This window comes from Nannospalax galili, unplaced genomic scaffold (assembly GCF_000622305.1).
Source record: "Nannospalax galili isolate Female #2095 unplaced genomic scaffold, S.galili_v1.0 scaffold117, whole genome shotgun sequence".
Taxonomy (NCBI): Eukaryota; Metazoa; Chordata; class Mammalia; order Rodentia; family Spalacidae; genus Nannospalax; species Nannospalax galili.
Window position 1 is genome coordinate 2,347,621 of NW_008341422.1, and position 14,189 is coordinate 2,361,809.

The 14,189-nt window shown below is 45.2% G+C and overlaps 1 protein-coding gene across 3 annotated transcripts in view; it reads right to left on the reverse strand.

Annotated features, from left to right (window-relative positions):
* The window catches only part of Rora (RAR related orphan receptor A), a 106,419-nt gene that overhangs the window by 22,108 nt on the left and 70,122 nt on the right, over positions 1-14,189 (reverse strand). For all 3 annotated transcript variants that reach the window (XM_029565279.1, XM_029565280.1, XM_008836882.2), the window contains exon 3: positions 382-523. In XM_029565279.1, coding sequence (XP_029421139.1) covers positions 382-523 — 142 coding nt within the window. The remainder of the gene's footprint in view (positions 1-381; positions 524-14,189) is intronic.

A 14,189-nucleotide genomic window follows, 5' to 3' on the forward strand; every position in this document is an offset into this window, starting at 1 on the left:
AGGTTGGCTTAAGAGCTAATTCATACCAAGTTCCAGTGAACTTGCCAGCATAAGGCAAGTACCAATTTGTCCTGGCTTGAATTTCCTGCAGGGACACATGCCTATCAGAGGTGTATTTATTAAAGCCCTCAGAAGACACTTATCTTAAATCAATTCATCCACCTATAATTTCTGAAACATCAAAACTGGAAGGTTTTCCAACTACAAGACACTTTTCTGTCCTACCCTCGTCAGCCAGTTAGCTGACAACAGTAGATCACTGGGAGAAAGAAAGTGCTGTGGATTGCAGAACACTGCCAGAGGAGTTGGGTGTGGCCTGCGTTTCCTAAGCCGCTTTCCCAGCCCTGTGTGTGCTCTGTTCTCAGGCTGCAGGAGGCTCACCATCTCGAGACATCCCCACAGCAAGGCATTTCTGCAGTCGACAGTGCTGGCAGCGGTTTCTGCTGGTCCGATCAATCAAACAGTTCTTCTGACGAGGACAGGAGTAGGTGGCATTGCTCTGCTGACTTCTCCGGAAAAAGCCCTGTGATTTGGTTATAAAATATGAAACAGGTTAGTGTCAGCTCCAGCGGTGTGATACCAAAGGCAGTAGACTAAGCACTGAGTAGCATTAATATTTAATGGAGAATTAAACTTGGAGCAGAATCGTCCAGGAGACCATGAATGAAATTAAAGTCGCTTCTTTTTCCTTGAGTGAAATGGATCCCCAGAGCCTCATCCTCCATCCCTTACACATGCAAAGCTTTAACTTCCATTCACAGTTGCCTATATAAAACACAGGCTTCAGACAACCAAAAAAAAGCAATGTGCTTAATGGCACGATACAGAAGGATTTTCCTTTAACCTTTATCTCCACAGTACTTTCCTTTCGGTGTGTCTAGGATGGTGTATGTGCAAGAGTGTGTGCAGGTGCACATGCCTGTGTGTGTTGTGGAGGGCAGAAGGAGACATCAGGTGTCTTCCTCTGTCTCAAAGTCCTTACTCCCTTGAGATAAGGTCTCTCACTGAACCTGGAGCTAGGCTGGTGGTCAACAAGCCCCAAGGATACTCCTGTCTCTGCCCCCACCCCCAGCATGGGGGTTGCAGGTGTCGATGGCTATGCCTGTTTTTTTATGTAGGTGCTGGGGATTCAAACTCAGGTTCTCATGCTTGCGCCAAGCGCCATCTCCTTAGCCTGGAGAATACTATGTAGTAAAATCAACATTTCCCCAGCATGCACAGAGCTAAGGAAAACATGGTCACATGGTAACCCAGTGCAGTCCAAGTGAACTCTGGTGATTTTTATCTGCCACTTAAGTCTGTGGCCCTTTGGGCACCTCTTGCTCCCCAGGTTCAGATCTACGGGGGCAAGCCGCTGGGTAGCACCTGGATGGATTATTTTAAAAATCAATTGGACTGGGAATTCTCAGTCCTCAACAGTTTGGAAACAGCAGGGCTCAGAATCATGGTCTCTGTTTTAACAGAGCCAGCCTGGTTTTCATCAGTTTTCTTATTGGTGTTGAGTACTGTGTTGGAAATGAGGGGGTATGCAAAGATTCAAGGGGACTACTGACTTCAAGGATGTAGTATTTGCTTATGTGTTTATTAACTTCCTGAGGGTTCCTAAGTCATTGCTTTCCAGTGTTGAGACTTCAGTATTCAAACTTTCTTAAGCAACTCACAAGCTTACTCTAAGTGTAATATTTCCACTTGAAGCTATGTTTTAATATTCCACAGATCTCTTGTTTAAGACTTTTTTCAGAAGCATATTAACTTCCAAATATATGATGGGGAAGGGTTTGGCTATCTTTTTGTTGTTTTTATTGACTTTTAGTGGCTATGAAAGCCAGGCAAAAGAAAAAATTTACAAAGGGAAAAATAAGGTAATGAGTCGTTTCTATGAAGCAGAGCTAGGAAGGATAAGAGAGAGAACGGGCATCTTCCCCAACCAGGGGACACCACTGGGGAGTGACGTTGAGAAGACCTGACCAAGTGGTTGGCAAAGTGACGGGTGCTTCAGTCAACACAGTTCTCTAGAGGTTGATTTAGCTAGTGCATTAGCATTGTTCAAAACAAAACGCACCTTATAGTGCTAACTAATCAAAGCTAACAATTCTTTTTAAAATTTTTATTTATTCTTATTTTATGTGTATGAGTGTTTTGGCTCACTGGGTAGGTGTGTTATTTTCTTTGCTTTCTGATTATTATTCTACAAGTGGAAAGGCATGTGTAACACTTGGAGTCAGCTGCCATCTGCCTCATCTGTTTCACTGCATGATGACTGGGGACCAAGTCAATGCATAAGATGCATGTGAACTCAGTTCTTTATGTTTGAAAATGATTTATTTTTTATGTACATGAGTGTTTACCTGCAGGTATGTGTACCGTGTGTGTACAGTGCCTGCAGAGGCCAGAAAAGGGCATTAGATCCTCTAGAACTGGAGTTAAAGATGCTTGTGAGTCAACACGTGGGTGCTGTGAACTGACCCTGGGTCCTCTGCAAGAGAAGTCAATGCTCTTAACTGCTGAGCACTGAGTTCCTTACTTTTGAAAAATCAACTTGGGAAGATGATGCTGGTGGTGCTGGGGATGCTCAGCCCATCTGTCTCTTCCACTGATAGACTTCCTGCTAACCTAGGCAAGCAAGGCCAGGGCTTACCAGCTCACCATCACCATCTCAGGCTGTCCATCTATGGTAAACCTGCCCTGTGTCACGTCTGGAGATCTTGTGGAAAGCAATGTCTTCTCAAAATACTCAAATCACAATCTCTCTCTCTCTCTCTCTCTCTCTCTCTCTCTCTCTCTCTCCCCCTCTCTCTCTCTTTCTCTCTCTCTCCCTCCCCCCCTCTCTCTGTTACCCTGGTGAAAGGGGAGTAAGAAGTTTTCTTTCAATCTCCATGGAAAGACTACAAGAAAATGTAATTTAAAAAATACCGGGTGTGGTGGCGCATGCCTTTAATCCCAGCACTCGGGAGGCAGAGGCAGGCGGATCTCTGTGAGTTCAAGGCCAGCCTGGTCTACATAGTGAGTTCCAGGACAGCTGGGGCTACAGGGAGACCCTGTCTCAAAAAAGAGTGAAAAAAAAAAAAAACAAAACCAACAAAACCCCAAGAGGCTATGTGTGTATGCGTTCATTTCAAGCTGTCAGAGCTGTGAGCACTTATTGCTTTCCTGAGGCTCGGCCACTCCTCACACCCTCCATGCTTCTTTTAAAGGATTTTTTTTTTTTAGTTAAAAAATAATTCTGTTGATTCAACATTTCATACAATTTTTTTGAGAGAGGGTCTCCCTGTAGCCCCAGTTGGCCTGGAACTCAGTACATAGACCAGGATGGCCTGGATCTCACAGAGATCTGCCTACCTCTGCTTCCCGAGTGCTGGGATTAAAGGCGTGCACCACCATGCTCAACATTATACAATGTATTTTGATCATGATTCAGACACCTTTCCCAATCTCCACCCTCACCTTAACCCTCACCCCCCACTTCAAGTCCTCTACTAGCAAATAAAAAACTCTATCCATCTTATACACTACATCTGAATGGGGTGCCAGAGAAATCATACCTCATGAGTGTCAGTGATCTGTAATTCTTACTCACACATGGTTAAAGTAAGGCCACTCCCTTTCCTTTGTACATGGTTTTGGGTCAGAACATGCACAGGTTCCTTGGGATACAATTTTCATACTTGTTTTTGTTTCTCTTACACACTGCTTAGGACTGTCAAGTAGAGATTTCTCTCTTCCTCAGAGATCAGAAACACTTGGGTTTCCTCATCAAAGTTAGTTATTTGCCGCTCAAGTATATGCAAGTTACACTTTGGCTGTTTCCTGCCCTCACTCGACACACTCACCCCACTGTGGTCCAAGGCATTCTCCAATAGGTTGAGTCCCTTCAGGGTAAACGCAGAAGCTAGATCTTCACAGCAGGCACCAATTAGCTCAAGGCCTCCAACCCATGATTCTCTGAGTAGCAGTTGGTTCTCTAGCTTATTTTTGGAAATTGATAGACTTCCCAGGTTCCTATCACTGCTGAGTACTGCAGCCAGGTCTTGACAGCCACTGGTGGTTAATGCTGGCCAGGCTGACCATGTGTTTGCTGTGCAGTGGCTGCTTGCAGGCCCAGCACCTGGCAAGAGAGGGGCTGTACCAGGGTATGGCACAGCCGGGTGGTGCAACCCCCTTCTGGTTGTTGCTGCTGGCCCTTTTGCCCAAGTTTGGAGGCCAGAGTGGTGGGGGCTAGTGCCCCGGCACCCCAGGAATAGGTGGCCAAGTCCTGAATTCCTGTAGAAGAGCAGCAATGCTCTTGAGGGCTGAGCCACTTCTCCAGCCCCACCGTCCAGGCTTCTTATCCTTGTACGTGCCTTGAATCAGGAATGTGTTTGCTTTTGTGTTAGCTGGGGTTGAACTTTACTCGCTGCACAGAACACCTATCATGGTTTATTTTGTGATCATTGACTGTGTAGTTCTGACATCCTTTTTTCCTTTAAGTGGGCTGTGGTGTTGTTATCCCACAGATCTCCCTCCTGCGGATCCACCACCCTACCTGTCACCTGGCTTGCTAGGTTCTTGCCCACCTAGGGTTTCGTCTTGAGACCCTCTCCAATGCCTTCACTTCTCCCTCCTGCGGATCCACCACCCTACCTGTCACCTGGCTTGCTAGGTTCTTGCCCACCTAGGGTTTCGTCTTGAGACCCTCTCCAATGCCTTCACTTCTCCCTCCTGCGGATCCACCACCCTACCTGTCACCTGGCTTGCTAGGTTCTTGCCCACCTAGGGTTTCGTCTTGAGACCCTCTCCAATGCCTTCACTTCTTTCAAAAGTCTGAAATCCAGAATGAGACATAGCCCTTTGAGTAATGGCCAGGTCACTGATGAAAATAAAGCTACCTTTCAGTTTTCATGTATTAATTTAACCTCACATGACTATAAAGTTCTAGAATGTTAGCCCAGAAACTGTGCAACTTCCAGTCTGTCTTTAGTCCAGGGAAGTTCTGAGGGGGCATGGTGATGATGCACAGACAGGCCAACCTCAGTGTGGGCGTGCGTGTGTGTGTGTGTGTGTGTGTGTGTGTGTGTGTGTGATAATCACATCTCTTTGTTTAGTGTTTTGAATGCTTTGACATCTGGGGCCTTGATGGCCCTGTAGTACTGCCCTTCCCAGAGCTCTGGTCCATACAGAAAACATACAGCTTGCTGTGGCTTGCCTTCCACATGTAACCCAACCCAATCCAGAGCCCTTAGGCCCAACAGGCTCCTGTATCAGGTTTTCATACTTCCGGGCACCATTTAGTTGCCCTCCTCACCCCAGGCTCAGCTACCAGACAACTAAGGACCACGGCTCAGTACCCAGTGTCGATTCAAACTAAACCAGGTGAGGCGAAGATTCAAACCAGGTGAGGCGAAGACTCAAAGCAGGTGAGGCTAAACCTTCAGATCCCACTGTTCATTTTCCCTCCTGTAGGAAACACAACAGAGGCTCTGGCATGTCTTCCTGTTACTTCTTCTGCACCTGACCTACCTGGTGCTTCTCTTGGTGGTCCACCTGCATGGCCTACCACAGATCCTGGTTACAAGTGTCTGCAAATACAGCCTACTTTCTTCAAGACAATCTTTTCCATTTCTCAGTGTCTTATCATCTCTAATGGGTGCTAACCATGGATTCAGTTAAATCAGTGCCTACTCAGTGCTTTCTGTGGACTGTGACATTGAATTATGGATATTTCACAGCAGGTACAAACATGTCCCTAGTCTGAAGGCTAAAGGGACTGATTCCTACTGAAGTGCAGTGACTTGCTCAGAATCCCACATCCAGCATGACATAAAACTAAGACAGAGATTTTCAAGACTTCGCTCCAGAACTAATACTGTCACCCCTCTTGGTTTCCTAGCTCCACAATGAGTCAAAAGAACTCTTCCTCCTCATGGAGGGTGACCATTAAAGGGATGTCCAAAAACAAGGTGTACATTGAGAAAGTCCCAAGTCCAGTTACTATGAAATTGGTGTTTTCCTTCAGATTCACCCCTTCAGGCTGCCTCCTGCCCAAGCATTTTATCAAATCTTCGTCCATAGCTGCACTTGATGTGAGGAAGGAGTCAGGATTACATGTACTCAGATGTGGCATTTGGAAGAGTTGGGAAGGCATGCCAGCAGACATACCTTCCTCTTCACCTCATCACTTAATCCTCAGTTGAACCCATCAAGCTCAAGCTTGCTAAGGGGCTCTGAGAGGGGCAGAGCTATGAACCAGGAAGAGAATATTCTCTTGGACAAAGCCAACAGAGCCACGTCCACAAGGAAAAATACCCACTGTCACATGGGAGGGCACCAGTGAGGCTCTACAGGGAGAGACTGCCTCAGTCACCCTGACTTAGGTAGACTTTGAATTTGGCATTTTTAGAAGGAATGAGTGCTTTGCCATCTTTCGTGTGTGTCTGCAGGTACACATGTGTGTACATCCCTGTGGAGGCTAGAGGACATCCTCTGGTGTAGCTCCTCAGGTTCTACCTTTCTTTTCTTCATCTCATATTTTGAAACAAGATCTCACTGGAACCTGCAACTCACCCATGAGGTTAGGCTGCCCGACCAGCAAGCCCCAGGTATCTGTCTGTCTCCACCTCCCCAGTTCTGGGATTACAAATGCATGCCATCAGACCTGGTTTTTACGTGGGTTCTGGGGACTAAACTCAGATCCTCATGCTTACATGGCAAGCATGGTCTGAATGAGCTATCTCCCCAGTCCCTCACCTTTTTTTTCTTCAATTTATTATTTTTATTTTATGTGTATGAGTGTATTGCCTGCATGCAGGTAAATGCACCTGTGTCGTGCAATGCCTGTGGAGGGCAGAAGAGGCTGTCAGATCCCCTGGAACTGGAGTTACAGACAGCCATGAGCTGCCTTGTGGGTGCTGGGATTCAAACCCAGGTCCTCTGCAAGAACAACCAGTGTTCTTAACCACTGAGCCATCTCTCCAGCCCCCCCCCCCCACTTTTTTTTAAAAGCCTCTTCTTAGTATTCCTTGTGGGGATGTCTCAGAGGTTTAAATTTTGGGGAAGTTTTAAAATATGGAAAACTATGGAACTCATATGTGACAGAAGAATTAGAAAAAGGGGGACCTTGCTAGCTAATGTGTAAGGGAGAGCATGCTTCAGAGTGAGAAACAAAATCTTGTCTGCTTGTCTATCCTCATGAAGGTCCCTCTGAGACATGAATTCCAGAAGTTGATCAGCCGAAGGCCACAAAGAGACCAAGGGCAGCCCAAGCCAGTGCACGGAGCTTTGAGGGGAAGGTATACCATAAATCAAGGGCTGAAGCCAGGAGCCAGCAGGACAGAAATTAAGTGCGCCACTGTGCAATGTTATTATCCCTGAAAGACAAGCTAATGAATGGCTTCTTTCACTTTTATAAAAGTTTGCATTTTATGGATGTCAAAACAAATGGAGAGGTTTCATTACAGCCTTGGTGGGCTTGGGCTGTAAGAGCCAACGTGACCAACTTCCTGTAGGAGAGACTCAGGCTGTGGCACACTACCACCACCTAGTGGCTTTATGCTGCCATGCAGTCATTGAAAATCCATCAACAGGCCTTCAGAGCTGGAAGTTGTGAGATTATCAGGTCCAGCAGCCCTCAATGGACAGAGGGCATAATGGAATGACCCATGCAAACTTTGATAATGCACATCACATCTGTTACCTCTAGGGATATAGGCCATTCAAATTCAGGAGTTAAAGCAATATGAAATTTCCATTTTTATAAGTCATAAAGAAAAAATAACCTTGTATTGTACACATTTTAACAAAGTTCTCCGAAGATTCTACCTCCCTCTTAAGAATCAGAGGTCTGCTCTAGCTTTCTGATTTTACAAATGTTTTAAAAAGCAGAGTTTTGAATGTTAGAAAGCTTGTTTAAGATTCCATGGTTGGTAAACGTCGCTCAAACCCTAGTGTCCCAATTCTGAGTCTAATGCCTTCTCACTTTACCATCCAAGCACTCAACTAACAAAACTGATGTCAATCCTTGATTTTCTGATAGAGAGTGTACATACATCTGTGCCTGGCCTCTGTTTCCATGTCTTAAAGATCTCTCTTTAGCATTTCTGCCTTTATTATTTATTTATTTATTTATTATTTATTTATTTATTTTTGGTCTTTTTGAGACAGGGTCTCCCTGCAGCCCCAGCTGGCCTGGAACTCACTATGTAGACCAGTCTGGCCTCAAACTCACAGAGATTGCCTGCCTCTGCCTCCCAAGTGCTGGGATTAAAAGCATGTGGCGCTATGCCCGGCCACTTCTGCCATTATTTTGTCTTGTCTTTAAAGTGTGTTTGAGTCTCAGATACCTGTTTACTATTTTCTGGGCAAGCCTATTCCCTGTTACTTTTCAGAGATCAATATGGCTATGTATGCTGAATTTGATCACTGTCCTCAGGGGATGGGATAATAATCCCCTTTCCCACCCAGGGTCAGGACTAGGGCCAGGGTGTTCAGGAGAAAGCTCATACCAAGTTTTAAGAGATGAATGCTAAAATTTCAGGAAATTTGTCATTAAGCCCAGTTACTGAACCTAACCATGACTAAAAATTAAGTTCTTATTTTATTAGTATCTGAGCTTTAAGGATTATGCCAATTGTTTTAGAATGTTGGAAACAGTTTAGGATAATGAGTTTAACATAATTTCTTCCTGACTCTCTGTTCAGAGAGATGCTACACTGGGTAGCTTGCAATGGCCTCATGACGGGAGTATTTACACCATAGACATTGGCAAATGTTTCACACTGGGCCTTCACTGATTGCTGTTGCATTGGCTGCTGTCTAAATTTACAAAGTGATATAGAAAGTGACCCTCCTGCAGATTAAACATGAAAGTACGTCATATCCCTAGCCACGGACGGCACTGTGAGCAGCACAGAAAAGTGGAAATGTCCTTCCAGTATTTGAAAATTATTATCTGATTCAGCAAAGTTGTTCACATTGCCACTGATAAAGATGTGAAGTTCCAAAATGAGTCTCCGCTGTTTCACTTTCTTATTCATAGACAGAAATGAAACATTAACCCAAATTCATGGTGAAACTATAGACTTCTGTCAGCCACAACTACAGGTACAGATATAAGTAAGAGGTTAGCCCAAATTAGTGAGAACATTCAGTGAGGAGCCTTTGTCTATGGGGAATTTACTGTAAAGGATACTGCACATTTTAATATTTATGAATTGTTAAAATTGAATCACTGAAAGACACTGCAATATGATGCACCTATATGTGGACACTCTGCTGCTAAAACTTACCAGCCTGTGACTGGATGGAGCTAGCCCTCTTGGGTCTCCAGGTCACCTTTAGGCTGTATGAGTCCTCTCTCCTTCTGAGAGGCTTTCACACACACTTCCATCTTCCTGAACTCTGTAACCTTTTCTTCCCTCACACAAGTTCTGAAAACTTTGAGCAGAATATTTTGCTGCCCTTCCAGAAGACAACATGTCTTAGCCGGCTTCCCATTTCCCAACCTCATATTTGCTTGCTTTAGACACCTCCTCCCCACAGCCCCCTAAAAGAGGCGCTGCCTCATTTCTGCCCACTGTCCTCGCACTCAACAGTGGCCAGTCTGGTAGCTTTCCACCACCTTCCTATTTCTCCATCTTTAGTGTAGCCTTCTAGAGTTTTCATGTCTGTCCTCTACTAGAGTTGAGTATGTAGAGCCACCCAACTGGTAGCCCTGTGTCTAGCCTCAGTCCTTCTATCTAATCCTGGGCACACACCAAAGATCCCTTCCTAAGAAATATAACTGCTAGGGTCACCTTCTTACTTATCATCACTCAGTGCCACCCCCTCCCCACCATGACCAGGTAACGACCACCTACCCAGGCATCTCTCTTCTCTTCTCAGTCCTCTTTCCAAAGCTACACGCAGACTAAGTTCTAGTTCCCCAAAGGAATGCTATCCCCATCACTGCCTGGAAGCTTGCTTTCAGAATTCACTAGAACATTCACTGTCTCTGAAACCTTCTCTGCATGGAGGCTCCTTCCCAGGGGTAGCCTAGACCAGCGAATTTACCCTCTTGTTGCACTGTTACTCTGTCTCCCTAGGGACTGCCTTGTTTCTTTGTTCACAAAAGCTAACTCAGTATTTAGAGAAGTCAACAGATACATTGAATGAATGACATGAGTGTGAGTGGGGAGACACTGGCCAAAACAGCAGTGACACACTCTAAGCATGATCTCAGGCACTAGGGAGGACACTTGGCAAACTTCATTTGTAACTTGTATATTAACCATTTGCAAAGAAGTCATTTTCATATCTGTTTTGTAAGTGAGAAGATTAACCTTCAGAGAGGTTAAGTGATGTGTCCAAAATCACATAGCGAGCAGATGAAGGGGAGGAGCTGGGATTTAAAGTCCTGACCCTAGCTCTGTCATATTCAAAAATCACAGACTTGTTTTTGTAGGATGTGTGCCTGTATATGGAGGCCAGAGACCAATCTTGGGCATCAGGAGCCATCCACCTTTTTTGAGGTGTATACATGTGCGTCGGGGTTCTCTCACTGGACCCAGGGGTCACCTATTAGGCTGGCTGGCCAGTGAGCCTTAGAGATTCTTCTGTCTCTACCTCCCCAGTATGGGATTACAGGTGTGTGTTAATGGGGATTGAACTCAAATCCTCAAGCTTGCTTGGCAAGTACTTTACTGACTAGCCTCAGCCATCTCCTTAGCCTAGGTCACAGATTTCTTAGTGTACCACCAAAAATCACTGAGGTAAACAGGAAGGACAAATTGAAAAAATAATAGCCTCCCCCCTATCCATAGTGAAAGTTCCAAGTAATTGTTAAGATGAGGGAGGTGGCACTTTAGAGGACACCAAACTCCACGTTTCTAAATAGGCAGGGCAATTCCATGGTGTTTCCCACTGAGGTTATTAATAGTTTGACCCAAGCATGTAGCCTGGCTGGGCTCTGAACTCTGGGTGTGGTGGGCAGGTGCTCAGGGGTCCTGCTCTGAAGGGGGTCCCTTCCTGCTTGGGGCTGCTTCTCGGTGAAGCACAGGCTGTAATACTGATCTGATGTTTGGTCTTTTGACAATTTTCACGTAATGAATTGATTCCTACAGTTCATTAACATACCCACTTCCACTTCTGTGTACACATATGTCTTAATTAGCTGCTCATTGGCTGTTTAATTACAGGAAAACAGCTGACAGCTGCCTCACTGAATTCTAATGGCAGACGCTTTGGAACGGCTACACATTTGCCTTTTGACAACCAAGACTTATTCATAACTCTGTGATTTATTGTTAATGTGCCTGTACTGGTCCGAATCATTGTATTTTCCAGTTCAACTAAGAATTGGAAATTTGGGGGACTATCCAAGTGTCTTCCTTCTGTTTGCTTTCTGAGGCTGGGAAGAGCAGACTCCTAGACGTGAAAAGAACCCCACGTCCCAATTTATTTATCATGAGAACTTCAGGATGTTCAAAAGTGTGAGGGTGAGTGTGGACAGAAAGCGGAGAACCTATCAATTTTAGTGACAGTCATCTGTAGATTAAAACCAGGGAGAAGAGGCAAAGAAATGAACGGGCCAGGGGTGGGGGCAGGAATAACAGTCTCCAAAGGAGGAAGGAAGTTTGGTCTTTAAAAAAGAATAGGTGGCCTCATTTGCACACGTCAGCACGTCAGCACGTTCAGCCCACTGCCAGATGCCTGACAGTAGTAAATCAGGCAACTCAGGATCTCCCCGACCTTCTGTCTGTTAATGACCTGCCTCCTTGTAGCATTGTTGCTACCAATGATGTCTGAGGAACAGCTGACCTCAGGTATCTATCTAGTCTACATCTAGTCTAGATGTCTGCCAGCACCCAGGCTCCACATTCTTAGCTCAAATCCCAGGAACTCAGCTCCCCAGGTGAGCACTGGGAACTTTCCCTGAGCCAGACACTAGGTCAGGGAGGTCAGGTCCCATCTACCCCATGCCACTGAGCCCAGCATTTCTGTGAGCTGAGAAAGGACAGTAGCTACTGAGACACCTAAGACCAATGCAAACCATGTGCTTCTGTGGTACTGGGGATTGAACCCAGGGCCTTCTGCATGCTAGACAAGTGTTCTGCCCCTAAACTACACCCCACCTCATCACCTGCACATAGCAGAACTGAAAACTTTGCTGTTTGAAGGGTGAAGTAATAGCTTTTCCTTCCCCAAATCTAATTTTCATCTTAAAAGGCATCAAAATAAAAATACTGAGCTTTGGGGCTGGAGAGATGGCTCCGCGGTTAAGAGCACTGACTGCTCTTGCAGAGGACCAGGATTCGATTCCCAGCACCCACATGGCAGCTAACAACTGTCCATAACTCCAGTTTCAGGAGATCTGATGCCTTCTTCTGACCTCTGTGGGCATTGTGCGACATGGGTGCACTTACACACATGCAGGCAATATACTCATATACATAAAATAAAAATAATAAATAAAATATTAAAAAAACATATTGAGGGGCTGGAGAGATGGCTCAGCACTTGTTAAGAGCACTGACTGCTCTTGCAGAGGACCGGGGTTTGATTCCCAGCACCCACATGGTGGCTACAAACCGTCCTTAACTCCAGTTCCAGGGGAATCCGAAGCCCTCTTCTGACCTCCATGGCATTGCACGACATGGGTGCACTTACATACATGCAGGCGATACACTCATACACATAAAATAAAAAAAATAAATAAAATGTTTTTAAAAAACATTGAGCATGAAAATATCAATGCTGAAAGTAGACAGAACTGGTTCAGGAGTACTGACTTCCCACAACTGAACAACAAAACAAAACAAAAAATTTAGAATTCTCTAAGAAATGTTTAGTTCCAAAGGGACCATTCATGCAAGTTTCTCTTCAGGCAAAGACATACAAAGCTCCACATACTGCCTTGAAATTTACTCAGAGGGAAAAAAGGAAGTAGGTATCTTTGAAAAGGCTTTTTGTGGTTAGTGCATGAGAATGTCCATACGAGGAAATGATTCTAAACTCCCTTGTTGTCCTGTTCGCACAGGACACTATCTCAAGTATAATTCATGGATCAGGTTCTTTTACTTACAAGAGAGCAAAGGGCTGTAAGTATAACCAGAAGTGAATTCATGGATCAGGTTCTTTTACTTACAAGAGAGCAAAGGGCTGTAAGTATAACCAGAAGTGAATTCATGGATCAGGTTCTTTTACTTACAAGAGAGCAAAGGGCTGTAAGTAATTTAGCTGAGGGGCTGGAGAGATGGCTCAGCAGTTAAAAACACTTGCTGCTCTTGCAGAGGACCTGGGTTTAGTTCCCAGCACCCTCACTGGGGAGCTCACTGTGGAACTTCGGTTCCAGGGGAATGGACTCCTTAGTCTGGCTTCCATAGGTATGCACATGGTGCACATACATGCACACAGGCAAACACTCATGCACATTAAAACAACAACAACCAAAACACCTTTTAACAATCCACATATGTGTGTGACAGATAAATTTTCCACCGTTATCATCCAAGCAGCTGCAGAACCTCATAATGAAGGTAGGAACTGAGGGTGGTAAATTAGATGATTTCTCCAAGGCAGCTCCTAACCAATGATCACAATTCTATCTTTCCTCATTTTGGTAGTTGGACCTTCATCCTACCATCTATAGTTCCCAGTCTCTGGGTTTTGCCTCTGTCCTCTCTACCCCCAGTTCCTTTTGGTTGCTCCTGCCCTTCACCTCGCACCTGCTGGTCCTACTCACCAAGGCTTGGACCACAGTCTGTTTGAGGAGAACAGAAACACACTTCCACAGAACTAAGCCCCTGCAGGACTGCATTCTGGTTAGGACACTACCAGGACATTGTTGTCTCCCTCTTTCAAAAGAGTAAGCAAAGCATGTTTAAATAATGATGCCAAATTCTTGACATAATGGAGTCCTTGAACCTTGGCGGATGGCACCCTCATTACCATCCCACTAGTGACAGAAGGTGACACTTCACTCATTCCACCTGGGTATGTGCACGTCCCCGGAGCTGGAATTTTGCCTCTGCCTTTCCTTGCTCTCCTAGCCCCTCAGCTCAGAATGCCCACCCTGGCCCACGCTGGCTCTTGTGAAACTTACTAAGCCATATTTCTCTAAGTGCCCATGACATGCTGGATATTGGCTGCTGTGTCATGTGATAGATTTTGGCCTTCTTTGTTCTTAGTTTTTAAATGGCTATCATCTTTTCCCTGTGTAGCCTCATCACCGTAGCCAG